Source organism: Lynx canadensis, chromosome F2 (assembly GCF_007474595.2).
Source record: "Lynx canadensis isolate LIC74 chromosome F2, mLynCan4.pri.v2, whole genome shotgun sequence".
In the NCBI taxonomy this organism is placed as follows: domain Eukaryota; kingdom Metazoa; phylum Chordata; class Mammalia; order Carnivora; family Felidae; genus Lynx; species Lynx canadensis.
Window position 1 is genome coordinate 33,622,375 of NC_044320.2, and position 20,410 is coordinate 33,642,784.

Consider the following 20,410-nt stretch of genomic DNA (forward strand, 5'->3'; position numbering starts at 1 on the left):
AATGTAAATGGCAAAATAGTCTTTAGAGCTAGGACAAAGGGCTACATTACTAATGGGAAGTGTCTACAAAAATAAGCAAATTTTACCTGTCATCATCTTGTGAAAATCGTCTTTGCAAATCCTCTTTATTCCACTGTTCTTTTTCTTTCCCTTGCTCAGGTATATCTTGTGCTTTTTCCTCGTCTCCTGATTCTCTGTTTTTCTCCTTATTACTTGTGTTTGTGATCTCTGTCCCTTTCTCATTCTCATTAAGTCTTTCTTGCTTTACCTCTTCCTCCTCATGAACTATCTCTTCGTGTTTATCCCCTTCTTGCCCTCCCTCTTCTACTCCCTTTGGCCTTTTGAAAGCAACACAAATCGAAGGCATGCAAATAAACACAAACAAGAAAGAAAAAGTCAAGAAAAAAATGCATATGAAATTAAACAGAAATGTAATGAAAACTACTAAAAACATAAATAAAAATTACATCTTTTAAACATTGAATACTTTTCTTTCCAGTGTATACCAGAAGCACTGTGTAAGCAACACTTAGTCATAATTGTTTTTATAGCATATTTTCCTGTCACAAAGTTGCATGGAAAAAGGTGATTTTTTTTCTGATGTAATGGGAGTAAAGAAATAAATTAGCTTAGGTGCCCATCAAATCTATAGGTCAGGTGATAAGTGAAAATTATAGTAACATATGCTACATTTACAAATTTTCTTGAGAGGCTGAGGAATTTCCCATGCCCTCATAATGGTGTCAGGAGAATGGGAGACCATCCTACTAAAAAAGTAATACTCTTATGTATTCTGAATCATGGAAGTATATTCAGCTAGGTAAAAAGCCCTCCAAAATATCATTTTTCATATTCCTTGGAACATTAAAAAATTCAAGTCTTCACTTACCCATCACTTTCATTTCAGTAAAGACAGAATAGTAACAGAATTACTTTCTGAATAGCAAACATGAAAAAAAGAACTAATGATATCATATCAAGTAGCCTAGTAAGAAAAATGTTATATGTTCTATAAAACTTCTCTGTGCCAGTAGTCTGAATATAGACCAAAATACAATGCAAAGCGGTATGTTCAGAAGTTCTTCCTGTCTTCATGACACATAGTAACCTTTTGAAGGAAATGATTTTATGTTTACCCAAAGAAAATCAAAGACCTAAAATACATTGAAAAGAATTTCCTGCCAAAATCCCCTTACTCACCTGATTTTCTTGTTTCCTCTTGGCCGTTCTGATTGGACGGACATGTAGCTTGTGCTACTGAAACGAGAAGCACTACTAGTCCTGGAAACCGCGGATATATCACTTACATCACTGTCCGAAGATTTAGTGGAAATATTATCTGCCCCTCTATGAGGATCCCATCCTGATCGGTACTGTTAACACAGATTGACAAACACGCAGAGGTTGTCAGTATTACTGCACAAAGCAATTATTAGCTTCTCCTACTTCAGCACTTTAATTGTCCACAGAGGATACTGCAAAACCCCACTCAGTGGCATAGAAAACAAAAGTGAATGGCAATTATCCTAAAAGAAAAATTCAATTTATATGAAACCCTTGTTTTTAGCAAAGGCAATTAGAGCATTTTCACCCCCCCCCCCCCATGAAGGCCATTAAAACAGTTTCACAATAGCAATGGCCCCAGGGAAGAACATTTAGGTGAAATCTGGGAAATAAACATAACATAAGGAAGCAGAATTGTTTTATTCTGTACAAAATTTGAAAAAAAAAAGTGTGATAAGGTTGCCATTGTAACTTATAAAGACCAATTTTAGTAGCCACCAATGTTCTCTGAAATCCATTATGCTTCACTGAAAACCTAGAGATAATGTAAAATCTAATTATTAAAACACTAACTTTTGAACGGAAAGCCAAGAAAAAAGAGAGTTGAATTTTTGGGTGGTTGCTGGAATTTTGATGAATCCTAGAAATACTAGAAAAGTCATTATTATTTACAATAGTTCAAACTTCCTGGAATTGAAATAACCGAATAGTTATCTGACCCAGCCAGCATGCAGGGTGTTATGGGAGTTCAAATATTCTGGTAAGTTGAAAACCATCATAAATGCTTTATGTTAATGACATTTGGGTTGTAAAAAACAATAGACTTTGGAGTCTGGAAAACCTGGAGTAAGAAAAACTCTTACTAGCTAGGTAAACTTGAGCAAATTATTTAATCTTTAAAAGTCTGTTTATAAAATAACAGGGATAATATCTTCCTTTTGGGGTTTTGAAAATTAGAAATAATGCATGTCTGCTATCTAATAATACAAATAAATACAGTATTATAGCTGTATCATTACTAACTGATGGCTATTAATGGGTTAAGAGAATATCTGCTAATAGAGTTTTCTTTATTTATATGTACTTCAAACATAATGTTGAAACATCCTTATTTGGTCAGTTTTGCAATGGAGATTATTCTAAGCATAGATACTAGCAAATTTCACAAAGCCTTAGAAAGATGATTATCTTATATAAACAATTTACTGTGAATTGAAGAATCTTTACCTAATAAACCATCCTGTAAGAATAACAATTCACTGCAAATATTAGAGCGATATAAACATTCTGGCTAAGATAAATTGAATGGCAATAGGGTATAGTATAAACATTAAATCAGATTCAAATGATCTGGATTCTTTTCACCCCAGTATCTCTCTTGTGTCTAGTTATATATTTTTGAGTTAATAACTGATCCTTTTATTCAAATGTAAAATAAGGGAATTATTTTTAAGGCTCCATAAAATTTTAATAACCAAATCCTTAATCTAGAAATATACATTCAAATTAGGTGAGATATTGGCCTTTCTTAGTCCCTTTTAACTTCCCACTTTGTTGGATAAACTCTCACGTATCAAAAAAACATATACACTTAAGTTCTGCAAAACTTGCTGCCTTGTTTTCAGGAAGTATCTGTGTAAATAGAAACCTCATGTTGGGGCGCCTGGGTGGCGCAGTCGGTTAAGCGTCCGACTTCAGCCAGGTCACGATCTCGCGGTCCGGGAGTTCGAGCCCCGCGTCAGGCTCTGGGCTGATGGCTCAGAGCCTGGAGCCTGTTTCCGATTCTGTGTCTCCCTCTCTCTCTGCCCCTCGCCCGTTCATGCTCTGTCTCTCTCTGTCCCAAAAATAAATAAACGTTGGAAAAAAAAAAAATTAAAAAAAAAAAAAAAAAGACATAAATGAATAAAACTTTAAAAAAAAAAAAAAAAGAAACCTCATGTTGATTTTAAAGGTAATTACTTATTTACAGTGAATTTATTTGGAGAACATTTGGTCCACGATATCTTTTTCAAACTGAAGCCACTTTAAAATAGTAAAAACAATTTAAGTGACAGTGTTTTCAGCCATTGTGTAGAATAACATTTCAATGGGTGGATCCAACATTATCTAAGTTAGCCAGTGCACACAAAAATGTACTGAAAGCAGATGAAAAACCCTAAATTTTAACTCTAGAAGGTGGTGAGAAATAGTAAGGTACTAAGAGCACACGCTTTGGAGTGAGACTGAATTGTTGATCTGAATTTTGGCCTCACAAATTATTAAGTTTGTAATCTTGGGCCAATTGCTTCTGTAAGTCCCAGTTCTGTATGTGTTAAAATACAGACCGCTGTACCCATTTCCTAGGTTTGCTGCAAGGATTAAGATAATGTATGTAAAAAACACTTGGCACAATATCAACATAGAACAAGTGTTTAATAAATGACAAATGATGATGACGATGATGGTGATGATGATTAGATAGTAGTTGAATACTGTTTCAGTATCAATTCCAGGTACATCTTCACTGAAAAAAATATTGGGTAGAACCAACAATCAATATATTATTTTAAGACTGCTCTAAGCTACAATAAGAATATAATCATTTCTACATATGTTCAAGAGATTCATTTCAGAACATATGTTTATAAAAAAATTAAAATATTAAAGCAAACTTTTCCACTGACTCCTAGTATGTCCTCAGGTCTCACCTTCCCCATTTGACCAGCTTCATCCACATCCCATGATCTTACCAGCGACTGCTGATTCCCAACTACAGGATGAGAAATAGCTTTATCTAGGCAGGAAATACATGACACTTCTTGACTGACACAGAAGATGCCACATTTTTAATATTTGTTTCTAGTACTTCATTTTGATATCCAAAGCCAACTTGCTCCTGTGTATCCCCTGTCTCCCTGATTGGTTCTTGTCTGATTGCTATGCCTTCATTTCTGAAACCTACATTTTACTTGACTTTTGTATTTCACTAGTTAGGATTCTGACTTTGCATACTCTAACCTTTGTCTTTTTAAGTTGTCATGACTTTTGCTTCTGTTGCTATGATTCATAGGTGCATACAGGCTAGCCTAAGGCTTAAGAATTTGGTTAAAAAAAAACCACGTGGGGTACATTGCACGTATATTTGGTTAAGACCTCTTCGATAATCTAGTTTGCTCAGCTAAAATTTTGGAAATGAAAAATTTAGGGAAAGATAAGTTTCCACATACTATATTATAGTTTTATGCTTTTATAGAATTCAACATACTACTTCATGTTAAAGGGGTACGTGTGTGTATGTGTAAGTGTGTTCATGTCTAATTTTCATACCCTTTACTAGAATATAAGCTCCTGAAGGCCAGGATAATATCTTCCTTATTCTTGTAACTCTTTTAGCACCTAAGAGTCAAAGATTTAATTTAATTTAAACTCTATGCCTTAGTTTTCATACCAGTAAGATAAGGATAAATCCCTTTGTAAGGATTTTTGTGAGGAGGAAGAGACATGATATGTTTAAAATACTCAGTAGTGCGCTTAGCACATAGCAACTGCTCATTTCCAGTGCCTAAGCAGAAAGTTATTAAATAAAAAGACACTGAATGGAAAAGTTTATATAAAGAAAGTATGCAAATTAGTCAAAGCTCTAGTTTGATGATGATTCTACTACCTTCTCAAGGCTTGCATTAAGTGCATTTCTCTGTCTACTTCTAAGCAACTGATATGTTTACCTTTGGGGTATGGCTCAAGTTTCCATTACAAATTTACATATGATAAACAGAATGAGAAATACAGAAAGTGAGAAATAATGGGAAAAATATTTTTATAAATAAAACTTCAGAAGAACAGATTTTGAATATACTTAGAATATAATATCTTCATATATACATACAACTCCAAAACCCCCCAGAAATCAAAGTAATAAATGACCTAATACTAGAGTTAACTTTTAAAACAATTCATTTTTTAAAACAATTTCCTAACTATATTTTTTCTTTTCCTAAAGTATGGTAAACAAAAGTTTATAGTTTAACAGTGAGATAGAGGCAGCTAAATTATTATTGTACCAAGGTAGTTATGAATGCAAATAAGTTCATTTATTTAGAAAATGGTTGGTGTTGTCTTGGCACTATACAATAAAAAATGTTTTCAACGATTAGCATGTATTAGTTTACAGCTGACAGATGAACAATGGATGATATGCTCACCATTCTCTTTAATGGAACGAAAACAAAGAAGATTTATTGCATAGGATTATACAACCTCAGCTGAAAATTGTGCCCTGATTGGGATCATTAAAATCTTGGAAGAGAGTAAGGAAGCTTTTCCCGACAGCATTTTGATGTTTTGTACATTACTATTAAGCACATCATGAACCAGAAAAATTTACAGGAAACTATTATTCTTCAGGATGTTCCAGACTCTAAAGAGTTCCTAAGTGGCCTAGAAAAGTTAATGTCCTCCCTATTTATCTAACATTAGTGGAAAGTAATAGCATATCATCAAAGCTCTATTAAAAGGAAAGTTATTATTAAAATTTTAGAATAATATTCTTGAGAAAAAAGTAAATTCAAATTTCTAAAATAAGATTTTCATTTTTCCAGTATACTTATTGGAAGCTCTTAGATTAGGTAATTTCCTAGTTTGATTTCTCTAACAGCCATTTCACCAACTCATGTTATTTGAGCTTTGTACGTGAACTTCTTGCACAAAACACAGGGGTGGGATTATGAGTTCCTTTGAACATTGCTTGTTACCAGAAAACTGCCATGTTGTCTTAAAATCTAGTCCAAGGATTGGTTATTGCAAAATACCAGGCACTAAAAAAGTCCAAGTTTGAAGAAAAAATGTTTTATGTCACCAAGAAATAGTTGGAGGAATATTCATATCACATTCAGAGTAGATCATAAGATTGGGAAAAAATAGGGCAAACAAAATCTTTGGAACACAGAGAAGCTGAAGTTCTGGACAGGGCTCTTGACACCAGTCTTGGGGGCTAGAGGAGACAAGAACAGAGCATGGGGAGTCTTCGCCCTGTGGTCAATAAAATAATCATGTCAGCAAGAAGATGCTATCCTTTGCACTAACCGATTTTTATAGGATTTCAGATCATAATTCAAAGAGAGTCCTGTTGTTTCTTGATAAGTACCGCAACTGCAGGGACTCTCCCTTTGAGGAGCTACTTCCAGATAATTTTCCTTTTATCCTAGCTAAGGCTCTTATTGGTGCTTGATTTGAATGTTGCACTGTGTAAAAATCTATTAGAGACAATTTTGTGTAGATAGGACTCCTCAAGAGGGTATTGCATGATAAGGTCTTCACTTGAGAGGGAGAAGGAAGTGAGGAAAAGCTACAGAAAACTGAAGGCTAATTTAAGATTCAGCCTTGTAAATAATATTCTGCAAAATGAAATTCCCACCAGAAAACTCTTCCTTAACTCCTTCAAGGAGAATTAGTTACTGCCCTGTGTGTTCATAAGCTACTTTCCTCATGCTTTTCTCACAGTTTTATCACGTGTGTATCTCTCCCCCCCCCCCCACACACACATAATGATCTACCTATCTATCTTGCTAGATTTAAAATCTCTGAGGATACTGTCTTAATATTTTAGTATGTATTCCCATTATCTAGATCCTTGCCTGGCATATAGTAGCAACTCAATAAATGTTTAATGAGTAAAAATGAATGGAATGGTTGTTTTATCTGGACTGTATCCTAGAGTATTATCTCCAGTATGAAGCATCAAGTTAGAGTATAAAATACTGTAGTAACAGCTGAATAGAGTTTAGTCACCTGACCCTTTTATTCTCCATGGTGGGTATAGGCAGTGGTACACTGACATATGGTTAACAACCAGGTATCCAAGAGTTCTGATTTACAGAGTTTGCTAATTTCTGAGGAACAAATACTCCCACTATGGCTGCTTTCAAGTTACTAAGTTACCAAGTGCAGATTTGGTGTGTACTACCAAGCATGGGGTTTAGAAATACATGCATTGTTTGTACAATTCCCTGAAATTAATCTGGAGACAATGAGTAAGGGGCAATAAGATGTCCTATCTGTAAAATTACTCATCCAGGGAAATCTTGTGAAAGATGGAACAGCAAAAAGAGCTTAAGGGAAAAAAACTGTAATAATAAAAAGAGTAGCCGTTAGCCTATAAGCCAAAACATACCAAGGAGCCAACTGTCTTTTGGTCTCAGGAAAACTTGTAAGCTTAATAATTTTTCCTGGAGAATTTGTAGAGAAGGAATTATTGCTAGTAGTCAATTATGACTCTCTTAATTTAGAGCTCTGGGGGAGCTCTGTATCTATTAGCAATCAGCTGATCTCATCACCTGTTATTTCTTTCCATTAACTTCTCATAAGTTTTAGAAATGGAAATGCCAGTTCTGCAATGAAATTCCAGGTTTACAGATCTCAGGTAGCTACAGAACTCATGTTTTTGCCCTTAACAAATGCATTTATCACTTTCTTCCTCAGAAGAAACCTACTCTACTGTTTACTGAAATTGTTCTTAAAAACAAACAAAACGATCAATAATATCCTAATTTACCAGCCGGTAGTGTCTTTAGTTTTCTTCTTGCTTGATTTTGCTGTCACATCTAGTATTATTGAAGCCCTCTCTCCTTCTGAAATGTTTCCATAAATGTCTTCTCAGATACCGTCACTCATGGTTTCTCACCAGTCTCCCTCACTATTCCTTCTTAATCTCCTTTGCCAGCTTCACATTCCCTGACCTGATTTTAAATTATATTTTCCCCAAATTTTGATCGTTAGCCTTTTCTTTTCACTATGAATATCTCCCCCCAGGATGATCCAATCCATTATCTTTGCATTTTCACTACCACGTAATGACTAATAAATCCTTATCATCTGCTCTCACTCATCTCCCAAGCTTCAGACCTGTATTTCCAGTTATTTCCAGGGCATCGTGCATATGCTGTTTTGCACGTACTTCAGATTTATGTGGCCAAAACCAAATTTATCCTCTTTCACCCCAAACCAACTATTCATGTATCTCCCATCTCCTATAATAGGCTCAATATTGAACTAAAACATAGAAAATGTGTAAGTTATCTTTGACTTCTCCTTCTTCAATATTGTCCACTCTAATTAGTCAAGAAATATCACTTACTAATTTTACGGTAACAAATATCTGGATATTTAGCTATTAGGAGTATACGAATGGGTTTCTGGCCTTTCATGTGGGTAACTCAAGTCTACCACACCTATATATTGGTCTCAGTTGCCGCTGAACGCCTACCAATATTCTTTCTCTTTTTTTGTTCTTTACTAAAAGAATCCAGATTTATTTCAGTAGTCCAACAACGAGAACAAAAACAACTTCATTTTCCAGGATTCCTTGTAGCTAGGGTGATCATTTCACTTGGGTCTGGTCACTGTGAGGTAAGCAGGAACCAGGGACTGGGGTTGGAAAGAGCTACTACTTTTCTGATTACAGTGGGCTGACTCAGGTGGGGTGGCCATTTGCTTTTCCCTCTTTGCTTTTTTTTTTTTCTCTGATTAGAGATTAAACATGGGCAGAGGGGTGCAGCAGTCATTCTGTGACAGCGAGCATGAATGTCCTACACTAAGAACAGGGAACGGGAAGTTTGGCTCCTTAAACAGCAGTAGCAGCCATGGGCTGCTGTTTGGATTTCTTCAGATTCTCTTGTCAGGCTTTTTTTTTGTTATTACAAACATGTGAATGCAAACCTGAATGGTATATCATTCGTTTTGTTCTGTGTCAGTAAAAATATTTTCAGACTTCATGGAAATGACTAAAGGAACATTCTTTCACTAACAATATTGAGATAATCTATGATGCCTGAAAATCTATCATCTGATTTTGATGATGAGAAGCAACATATGATAATGGCCATGAGCTATAGAGTTGAAATACACTGATGTGCAACTGCTCTCCCACTTATTGGTAGCTATGTAATCTTGGGCAAGTCTCTTAACTTCTCTGAGCCTGCTGTGAGCTTTAAATGAGATCACAGGTCTTGACACATAGTAAATATTTACCATGATAATAATGAGGCATAGTCTGAGATGAAATTAAAGAGGCTCTAGACTATGATAATTCAGTTTTCATCAACATTTGGCTATCATCTCAAACATTTTGCCTTGACTTATAAAAAAAAAAACTTGAAAAGAGCTGTGAAGTCTTATTATAAATAAGTCCCCAATTCCATATCTCATTTAAAAAATAAGGTATTGTCCTTTGACACCAGGTTGGCTTATTTTACATAACGTAGGAAAACACCAAACCTGACTTGGAAATTCATGTTTTTTATTCTTGAAACTATTAACCTGGGTTAGTTTTTGTAATTGTGCTTATACTTGGCATCAAGGAAAGTTAAACCAGGGAATGTAACAATCCGTGACCATAACACTAATAATTATTAAAATGTGGATAGTTTTTATGGTTTACAAAGAACTTTCAAATATTTTCTATATTGCTTCCTTAGTCATCTATTGATTTAGATATATCCACATAAAGTAAATGGGTTTTCTTTTTCAATAACTTTAATGAGTTGTATATTTATTTGTATGCCCTTTATTTATTCAGTAATATCTCAAACAAATGTCACCTGAAATTTCTGCCTCAATTAAGAATATTCTCAACGTCTGTTTTCCCACACTGTTAAATATATAAATAACAATACCCCATTTTGATATATATAATATTTCATGTATATCCAAGCTGACAGAGAGTAGAACAGAATGCCTGCTGTTAGTGCAAACCAACAAGCCCAGACTTTTCCAAAAGAGAGAAGAGTCAGTGTTAAAGCACTTATACCATCATTGTGACTAAATGCTTTTCCAAACCCTTGGATGAGAAACCTTTAAGATCTAGCTAGAATTAAGAAATATCATAAAGAAATGCTCCTTAGCCACAAGCATCCCTGATACTTGGTCCTTTGTAAATATTTTTAAATATCCCATGGCTTATTTTTGTAACTTTGAGAGAATGTTTATATTGTTTATTAGGATATAAGGTGGAGATATTATAGATATTGAGTGGCAAGCTAGCATCCCCAAAGCTGCAACAGAAATAAAACATGAGAATATAGCATTAGGACAAAGGTCCTGAGAATGTGAAGCAGGCAGAAACATGACAAAAAGGAATGGACTAGGGATATGGAGAAGGCTCCTTTCCAAATAATAATACCTTAGAAAGCATAGAGTAACTCAAGGCACTTGTATCTAAGAAGATCAGGGCTAAATAATAGCCTGAATAACCACGAAGTGCTGAGAAACTTGAAAGGATGTGAGCATCGCCCTGACTTACCAAATTCAGGAATAGGCCAGATATAATTACATTCTGTTGAAAATCTGTAAGAGGCCCACTACTCTGATTCCTTGTGTTAGAAGATACAGCAGCATTAGTTGGGTTTGCATTAAGACCATTTGGGATGAAGGCAACAGTCAAAACATGGTGAGGAATAACATTTACGTCTTGCTTAGACTAGAGCAGTAGCCTCTGAATAGGACTTCTGTCTCTAATCTCCCTTATAAATACATCTTAAGATGCACTAGAATTAATATCTGTTCATATTGGTGACTTCTTCAAATACCTTCAAAGCCCATGGTTATAATGAAGAACATTCTAGATTTTTAACCGAGTGATCCAAAGCGCTCTGTAACCCAGTCCCTGTCCGCTTATCCATCCTTATCTCCTAATATGTATCGCGATTTGTGTATTTCCATTCTAAGGAACTACTAATTATTCCTTAAACATACAGCTTGTGCTCACATGCGTCTGCAACTTTGCTTCAGCTCTTCCTCTGCCTGACATGTTCTCCACCTCATGGATTATTCTATAACGTATTCCCAGGTTTCTCCAAGCCAAATGAGCATTTCTCTCCTAATGCTTCCTTTGCATGGCTAAGTTTTATTATATCAGATAACACAGCCTATTTTGTAAGAGCATCACTTATGTACCTGTGTTTCCCTCATTCACTTATGAACTCCTAGATCAGAAGGATTTAGCCTGCTTGCCTCTTTCCTTCCATCCATCCCTCCTTCCTTTGTTTCCTTTCATCCTCTCTTCTTTCTTCATTTCTCCCTCCCTTTCTCCCTTCCTCCATTCACTCAGTCCTTCATTTGATTGCTATTCAATTGATTGTTTTTCTGGAAACTTTTTTCTTCTTTTAACGTTGCAGAACCAGATGCCAGAATTACCGCTGACCAGCTTCAGAGAATTATCAGGCATGCAGTTCTGAGTTTTAGAAAAGAGGGAGCTACCAAATGTCCCCTGAGATTACAAAATATGTTTAGACACACAAGGGGACTCGCATAGAGCCACTCTTTGTTTAAGAAAAAAGCCCAGGAAAGTTATTTGATGCTGACACATACTTTTAATTATTCGCTCATCACTGAGTTATTAAAAAGAAATCACAGGATTTTAAAGTTGGAAGTGACCTCTAAGAGGATATAATCTAGCTTCTTAATTTTGAGGATGAGAAAATTAAAAAACAGTGTCGTGACTAAGTTTATGCAACTTGTTACTACTGAGGTCTTTCTATGTCTTTCCATTAAAAAAATGTGTTAACTATAATTTCATGTTCAATGGGATACCAGGCAAGCATATAGAGAACCTAAGTCATTTCTTTTTTAAATAGTCACAGTTTGAAGTATATATTTTAAAATAAAGACTTTCTTCATTTTCTGAAATTTTTAAAACTCTACCTAAAATGACATGTATAACCAGAATACAAAAACTGTATAAAAATAACAATACAACACTACTTGTAACTATACAACACTACTTGTAGCTATAACTGCATAGATCTTAAACAAACAAAACTTTAAAATAATTAAAAAAACAGTGGCTTGCAAACTAATAAAAAGATAAAGATGTTCTATGTCCTATGGAAATAACCCCTTTACATTCCATTTAAAATCAGGTCATCTTTTGGGGTGGGGCACAAAATGGTAATGGGCTTAAGAAGCAACATGTTCTTCATGTTGCAACATGACTGGACCTTGAAGACTGTTAGCTTTGCTGTGAGTATGCCTAGTCATGAAAATGACCTGAAAAGGGCCAATCTTAAAATCACAGCCATTTCTTTGTTAGTCAGGAAGCTGTATTGAACTAATAAATTTTTGTTCACCCATGAGAACGAAGTTCACTGTAAGGTTTTTCTGTTACCCCTATGTCACATGTATAATAAATAATAAAAATAACAACATTACTGGGTGCTCCCATGTGTCAAGCTAAGTTCTGTACCCTTTTACACACACTATTTCTACCTCTTGAAGTTATCACCAGGAAAAAGTTCTTTCTCTTATAGGTTAGCTCTATTATTTTCAGACTAAAGTATTTATTTTGCAATCTTTGAAACTGATGAAATAGAAATAATCAAAATTCCATATTTAGGAAAACATTAGTACATTTATTTTGCTAATAAATAATATCCTTCCAACTGAAAAAAAATTACAACTAATTTTTTTGTGTGTTTTGTATTATTATATAATAAAGCTGTAGACATGTTCAATTAGCCAAATTGAACTGAAATTATAGGTGTAGATAGCTCCATGCTCCCTTAGTTGACTGACTGCCTAATTGACTAAAGGTTTTGAATTGAGGGTCAATTCAAACCTAGTTGTCAAATATTTCATGTGAAGTAATAGGCAAAGATATTACACATATAAATTTATTCTCTAAATCATATTATGCCATAAGTTAATTTAAAAATATATAGATTCAATCTTTTGTGAGAATATATCTAATAGAGAATCTGACACTGATCAGAGATTACTGAATCAATTAGATGAAGGAAATGAAATATAGAATGTCTGCTTCAAACCTAATTTAAAATATTAGGCCATGAAATTAAATGACTTTATTAATTAATAATGAGGTTGCCTAAAAACCAAATGTTAATACATAGTGTTTTTCAATGCAGCCTTCAAAGTACCATGTAGCACTTTATAGATTACAGAGTCCCTCAATTTTTACACATAAAAAAGCTGGGCTGTGAAGAACTATTGGGTAGTTTATCCAAAGTCTTATTACATAAGTGGTAGAATAAAAATTAGAGCCCAAATCTTCTAATTTTTTCTCAGCTTTCTTCCTACTATGATTAACTATGGACACAAACCAATAATTAAATGCCCATTAGAAAGTTTGCTTCTGACTGTCATACAAAAACCTACCCACACCTTCTCCCAAAGTTCATAACTTGTCCTTACCTTGGTACAAAATACTTTGACATTCACCTCCTCTAAAGCTTTTTCCAAACATTTGCCATCCCTGACTGTCTAGCTTTCTCTCAGCACTGATGTCCATATTCATTCATGCAAAAATATTCCTTTGAGTGCTTAAAAGCGTTTGCCACTAGAGACTACCAAGATGAAAAAATATAGTCCCCATTCTTAAGAAGATAAAAAATAAGCAAATAATTATCACATAAGGCAGAATATATTTATTTTAAGATGTGATAAATGCCATGGTTGGTTCAGAAGGTATATACGTTTTCATATTTCTCTGTTGTTTTGAACATTCTTATACATGTAATTTTTTTATATGTCAATACTTAATGCTTCTAGATTACATGGAATTTGCGTTGGAAATAATGTTTCTGCCCTATTTATCACCTTTTCTTCCTTCTTTGTTTCCCATATCCTCCTTGATTTCATAAAGCAAGATCTCTCTCCTCTTGGTGACCCGTATCATTGAACCCTTGAATTCCCTGTAAGGTATTCTAGTTAACAAGCCAGCAGCTCTGGAGGCTTGATGAAAGCAAAGGTGAATGAATGAATTTCTTTTTTTCTGGAGGTAAAAGAAAATGTTTCTTCCATGTATTCTTAGTCAATATATAAAAAGAAATTATGCTATTGGCAACAGCAGCTATTGTTCATACACTGACCCTTTTAGCAGCAGGTAGCTGAATACAAGTTACTTAAAATTCTTTTGTCAGTTTTTAGCAACATTATATTTACTAAAAAGAGAGAAATTATAATTTTTTTCTGTAATTTTATAGTGTTCTATAACATATGAAGTGTTGCCCTAGTTACCTCAAATGAATTCTTCATAATTAAAAAATATCCTCTCCATATTTCTTGGCCTGACATGTGGTTATATAGTAATGGGTGGCAATTAACAAATACATGTAAAGAAAAAAAGACCCACGGCTTGAATGTCAAAACCAAATTATGGTCGAGGAAACCATATTTAAATTTAAATGTGGTTTTATCACTAAGCAAAATAATTTAAAAACTGAACTTGCAAGCACAAAAAATATTTCATCTCCTAGGATATGACAAGGTAGTTGGAGAAAGAGAAAAAGTAACAAAGTTTTAGCAGTTTTAAAGTTTGAAATGAAATAGCTATAGTTACTTGCTTTAAAATCTCTATTCATATTATAACCAAATACACTTTTATAAGGCAGTAAAAGTTATTTTAAAAGACCATTAATCGTTTGTTAGAAATATGTTGTGCTTGAACTGTGAATCCCCCAAATTCACATATCGTAGTCCTAATTCCTCGTACCTCAGAATGTGACTGTACTTGTAGATAGGGCCTTTAAAGAAGTAAGTAAGGTAAAATGAGGTCAATTGGGCGGGTCCTAAGCCAATTCACAGAGAAATGACCTTGTGAACACGCAGCAAGAAGATAGCCATCTGTAGCCAAGGACGGTCTCAGAATAAACCAAACCTGCCAACACTTTGATCTTAGACCCCAAGCCTCCAGAACTGCGAGAAAATTAATTTCTTTTGTTTAAGCTACCTAGTCTGTGGCATTTGGTTGTGGCAGTCTTAGCAAACTAATACAAGATGTTGAGGGAAAAAGGTACCTAAAGTTGGAAACTTTAGAATTCAAAGATTACTCACACATAAAAACACCAAATTTCTAAAATTCCACTAAAATTATTTACCATTAAGTTTTTAAGTATGGATCTTTTACTTAAAGTGAAGTATATTTGTATTTATGAGACAAGGAAGAAATGAATAGCTATTGCTTCCATCAGCTAAAATATGGAGAAGAGAAATTCTCCTTTGCCTCACCTCTAGGGTGTGTGTGTGTGTGTGTGTGTGTGTGTGTGTGTGCAGATACAGATAAATTCGCGTGCAAAAATAATTTTCTCTCTCTCTCTTTAAATTAAAGTTGAAGTACATCCAGTTTGCTAGAGAATAGAAATGGCAAGAAAAATAATTTTGGATAAAGATTTGACTAAACTGGTAAAAATAATACAACCCTAATCAATTTTTAGACTTTTAAAATTATCCTTAATCTTTATACTTTAGCTCCCTTTCCACCCATGTATTTTTAGGATTACCTTAAAGATATGCTTAGCTGTACCTAGTAGATTGTTGATGGCAACAAATATAGAGCTGAGCCCCGAAGGGCTTTGGTAAGAGCAAGTTATCTGCTGGAAATGATTCTTCTTTTTCTTCTTCTTCCCCACCATCATCATCATCATCACCACCACCATCATCATATCACAGCTAACATTTACGTATTCCTTACTACATTCCAAACTCTGTTTGAGAGCTATACATATACATAAATCGATTTAATCTTGAAAGCAATCCTATGAGGTAGGTACTATATTTTAGCACATCTTCCAGAATAAGAAACCTAGGCACAAGGATGTTAACTAACATGCCCAAGGCCACTCAAATATTGACAGGTAGGATTTGAACCCAGGCAGTTTGGTTTGAGAGTCCACATTTTTAATACTACTCTGCAGTCTATATTTTATCATAGTCACTAAAAACAAATTGCAGACTGACTAACAAAACTGGCTATGTATCTCTATTACTGTAATCAAGACTTCAAAAGTTGTGCTGTGAACATGGCTGCTACTGTGGTTATGAATAATGCACACCAATGGCAAGAAGGTATACTTCCAATGGCCTCTTCTCCCATGAAGATATATTGATCATCCATTCCTTCATTTATCTCACAGATAAAGAAGAAATTACATAAATGTATATAGAAAAATTTTTCATTAGTTTTAAATTCTATTTGGTGGATGTAATAGAATATAGATGAGAAATCTACCTTCACTGGCGTGAATAAGAAAATACGGAAGAGGCAAAAGAGAATATAGAGGCTTTTAAAATATGATTTTTCTCTAGTTCCTTTTTCATTTCAATTTCCAACTCTCTTTTCATTAGGCTTATATAGCCATTTGTCAAGTTTGTAGGTGAGACTGAAGTTGTTTCAATCTGGCCAATCAGTCTTATCAGACTACCAGTAATATCTCATGTGCTTCAGGGGCCGTATTATATATGGCTGCTCTTACTTACTAGCTTAATAACCTATATTTTAAAAGCTAGTTTTATCTCTCTTTATAAATATACTTGATAAAGGAACAACCAGAGACTGATTGCAGACAAGTACACAGCAGGTGACTAATAAAAGGCTTGGAAGCTGTCTGGCTCCAAGACAAGCAGCCCGACAGTCCAGAAGGGTTATGGCCTGGTTTGGGGCCAGAAAGCAATCTAAAGTATGCAGAACTCGGGACAGAAGTCACCCTCAACTGGGGAAGGAGAGGAGAGAATGTTAAGAAGTGACAACTGCACCCACACTCTGACTTTCTCAGAACCTTGGTGGTGAAGTTTGGAAGCTTGGTAGTGAGAACGCTTCAGGGTAACGTGACTTGTCTCTTTTTTCCTCCTATGCTCCCATGTGAGCAACTTCACTTAATTCCAGGAGTTTCTCTTGGGATTTTGCTACAGATCTTGAAGCTAGCTGACCGCAGGGTTATAAAGAAATGAAGGCAACACAGCAGAATAGAAGGGTAGAGAAAGGGGGTGTTGCACTGAAGAAATCCGGATGCAGCCACTGGCACTCCTGCCGTGTTATCTTCATCAGTGAGTGGTAAGATTTCTTGACCTGGCCAGGGATGGAGACCACAGATAGGGGACCTTAATTCTGATTTTTAAAGATGAAGCCATTCTGTCAGATATGTGGCTGGACGAAGCCTATCAGAGTTTCCTGAAAATCTGAATCCTGCCTCTGTGTACGAAATAATAAACTGCTTCTTCCAAGAAAGGAAGCTTCATTACTTCCTCTGGGACATTTTAACTTCCTCTGTGAGGGCCTTGCAGAGTAGAGACTGAGTTACTGAGATCACTCCTATTGGAATTTTTCTGCTCTATTTGTCAGAGGATCCCACCTCACTCACACCAGCACAGCGGGGTCTGTTTCATGTGAGTACCAGGTTCTGGATGCTTCAGCAGCAATCCCTCCAGTGGGCACAAAGCCTACTTCAGCTGTTCTGTTGCTGGCCTGTGTTATATGCTGCTAGCAATTCAACTTTTCTGCTTAGGCCAAAAATCTTTCCCAAGCATTTTATTTCAATCACTGCTATAAAAGAAGCCTCCATTTCTTCGCTTCTCCGAAATATATGTATTTTCAAGCATTTTCTTAGTGATTTGTACAAGCCCACCTATCCATGTTTACAACTTTACTTTTTATAAATGTAGTCTTTCAGTATTCAGATTAAGGAGCAGCGAAACGGCCAGGCCTACATGTGTGCCCGTTAACTGCTTTCCAAGGGCCAGGCTCATTTAACATCAACCCTGATAACCTAATTTCTTCATTTCAGCAATTTAGTTTGTAATTTCTCACCACACATCATGTTTCAGCCTCTTGTTTTTTTTTTTTTAAATCCATATCCCTTGAAGATTCATAAATTCTTTCCCCCTAAACTGAATTTTTCCTTTTAGATTTCTGATGCTTGAATTCTCTGAGAATAAAAGGAACATTCAATGACCTCTGAGTTGCCCTAGAATCCTTTTCATTAGCTCAATTATTTCTTCATCGTTTCGTTCTGACCTTGTCATATTAATTTCTCATGCCCATGATTACATTTGCTGTTGTTATTGTGAAAATTAAAGCAAATATTATCTGCACCACTTATTCTGCACTTCACTAAATGCTAAGCCATTTCTATACATCATCTCTTTTCATCCCAATCATGACCCTCTGAAATAGATCCCAAAGCCTGGTTTAACAGATAAAGAAACTGAGAATAAGGGGTTAACCTACCCAAAGGCACCCAGGGGGAGTTTGCTTGAGTCCAGGCACTGTTCTCACCTGCTGCACTACACTCATTTACTGCTGTCACTTTGATGACACTGGAGTCTCTAAGTACTCCTGTTTACAAACGTCCAACTTATAAACAGCCCATGTGTAGCCACTCCTAACCTGCCCCAACCTGTCTCCCTTTTCTGGTGTCCCTATTGCCTGTGTCTTGAAAGTCCATTTAAAACACTTAAGGCTGGCACTGAATGTGTATTCTCAGCGTAGAGAAGAGAATAAAGTCTAATAAAGGGAACAGTTTAGTTAACAGTGGTGACCTATTTGTCAAAAATACTTTGTTTTTAACTGAGTTTTTTTTTTTTACATTGTTATTGCCTGCAATTCCACCAATGTGAGTTTTAGTTGTATTTAAAGGTTTTTAAAAAATGACACTATTTCTGCATTGTCTTATTCATATTATAACGTAAATTACTTTAGTTGGATTGCTTTCCTTGTGATGGGCCTCTTTGAAATTGGCGAATGGGTCCTTAAAGGACAAAACTGCTGGGAACAAAGCGACAAGTACGAGGATCAGGTGTGCAAAATGAACGGAGAAAAACTCTTCTCCTTTCTGCATTGTCCCCTGCTCCCAGACCACTAACTTAGTGTATTAGATTAAGAGTTAAATGGATTAATATAGACCTCTGGTCCACATTTGAAAAGTTCTGCACACTATGTGGCCTATATTACCTAATTCTAGGGAGATAAATAAGGAAACAGAAAATGATAATATGGTTTTATATACAGCAGTTATGCTGTAATAAAAATATTTTGTGATAATTTTGTGAAAACATTACTATTTTAAAAAGAGCATCATTTCTCCAGAGTTGAGCTCCAAATAAATACTGTACCAATGAACTGCATAGCATTCTCTATTGAAATGTTAGGGGCTACCCTTTCAAAAAATATCTTCTGAGATCATTTAAAAATAATAAATATGGCTAATTAAAAAAGTAAACATTATTACTTAAATAAACATCAAACTCTACATATTAATTTTCATATACATATATATACACATTGTTTGGCCTCAATATTATTGAGAGTATTCTATGTATTTTAAAAAATCATCTATATTCTTTCCTAAAGTATATTGGGAGATAAACAAATAAAACAAACGGGTGTCAGTGGAAGACATGTTTCTACAAGTTTTAATATCTTATTTTATTAGGACTACATGCCTTGGTATTTGGACTCTATAAAATGAATAAATGAGAGATTAGAGAAGAGATGCCACAAAAGAAAAAAAATGTATCTATTTAGCCCTAAGAAGAAATACAACAAAGTCTGGGAAGACACAGATATCATTTCTGACATCAAGTTCAAAAGGTTAGGGATGTGTCTGAAGTACTATATCACTACAAAACTATTTTCCATGAAATCCACTGAACCTATTTGAAGTTCGATTCATATTTTTATTTTAGAAAAAAAAATTATAGAAGTTTAGGGCCTGCTGAGTAAAGGCAAGGCTATTTTTATTTGTCTTGAATTTACCTTTCTCTGGCTTTAGGCCTATGTCATTTCTAGCACACCAGAATTCCATGATGAACAATTCTACATTACCATGTGAGTATTCATGTAATTTGAGGAAGAGCTTGGTGGTTTGGAGGATGATGCTGATGTAGGAATCTCTGCCTCTTCTAGGTTGTACTAGACCTAGGAACTAGGTCTAGTTTCTAGTTTCGGGGGAAACTAGAAACCTGTGCTACCTACCACATATGCATATCCAACCTAGCCAGTTACGCTTTACTTAGTAAGTCTTGACTTTACCAAAGAATGGAGTATAATGGAGAGAAACTGAAGGTTAAGTAGGTAAGGATAAAATAGACCTAATGTATAAAAATCCAAACAGCTCTTCTCTAATACACAGATATAGACCACAAGTATTGCATGATTGCAACGATTACATTACTGAGTCACAGAACACGTAATAATTAAATGTCATAAGTTTTGCTATTTTCGTTCTCTTATAAAATCTTAAATAGCTACATCAGAGAAAAGTCTTTTCATGACTTTGACTATGAATGATATCATGAACCTAAAAATGTTTTGAAAATATAAAGGCAGTGAAGAAGAAGAGTCTCCCTCAGTAGATCTCATACC

At 35.0% G+C, this 20,410-nt stretch overlaps 1 protein-coding gene across 1 annotated transcript in view; it reads right to left on the reverse strand.

Annotated features, from left to right (window-relative positions):
- The window catches only part of RIMS2 (regulating synaptic membrane exocytosis 2), a 615,364-nt gene that overhangs the window by 128,878 nt on the left and 466,076 nt on the right, over positions 1-20,410 (reverse strand). Inside the window, 1 exon segment of the mRNA XM_032591921.1 lies at positions 1,201-1,373. Within this exon segment, the coding sequence (XP_032447812.1) occupies positions 1,201-1,373 (173 nt within the window).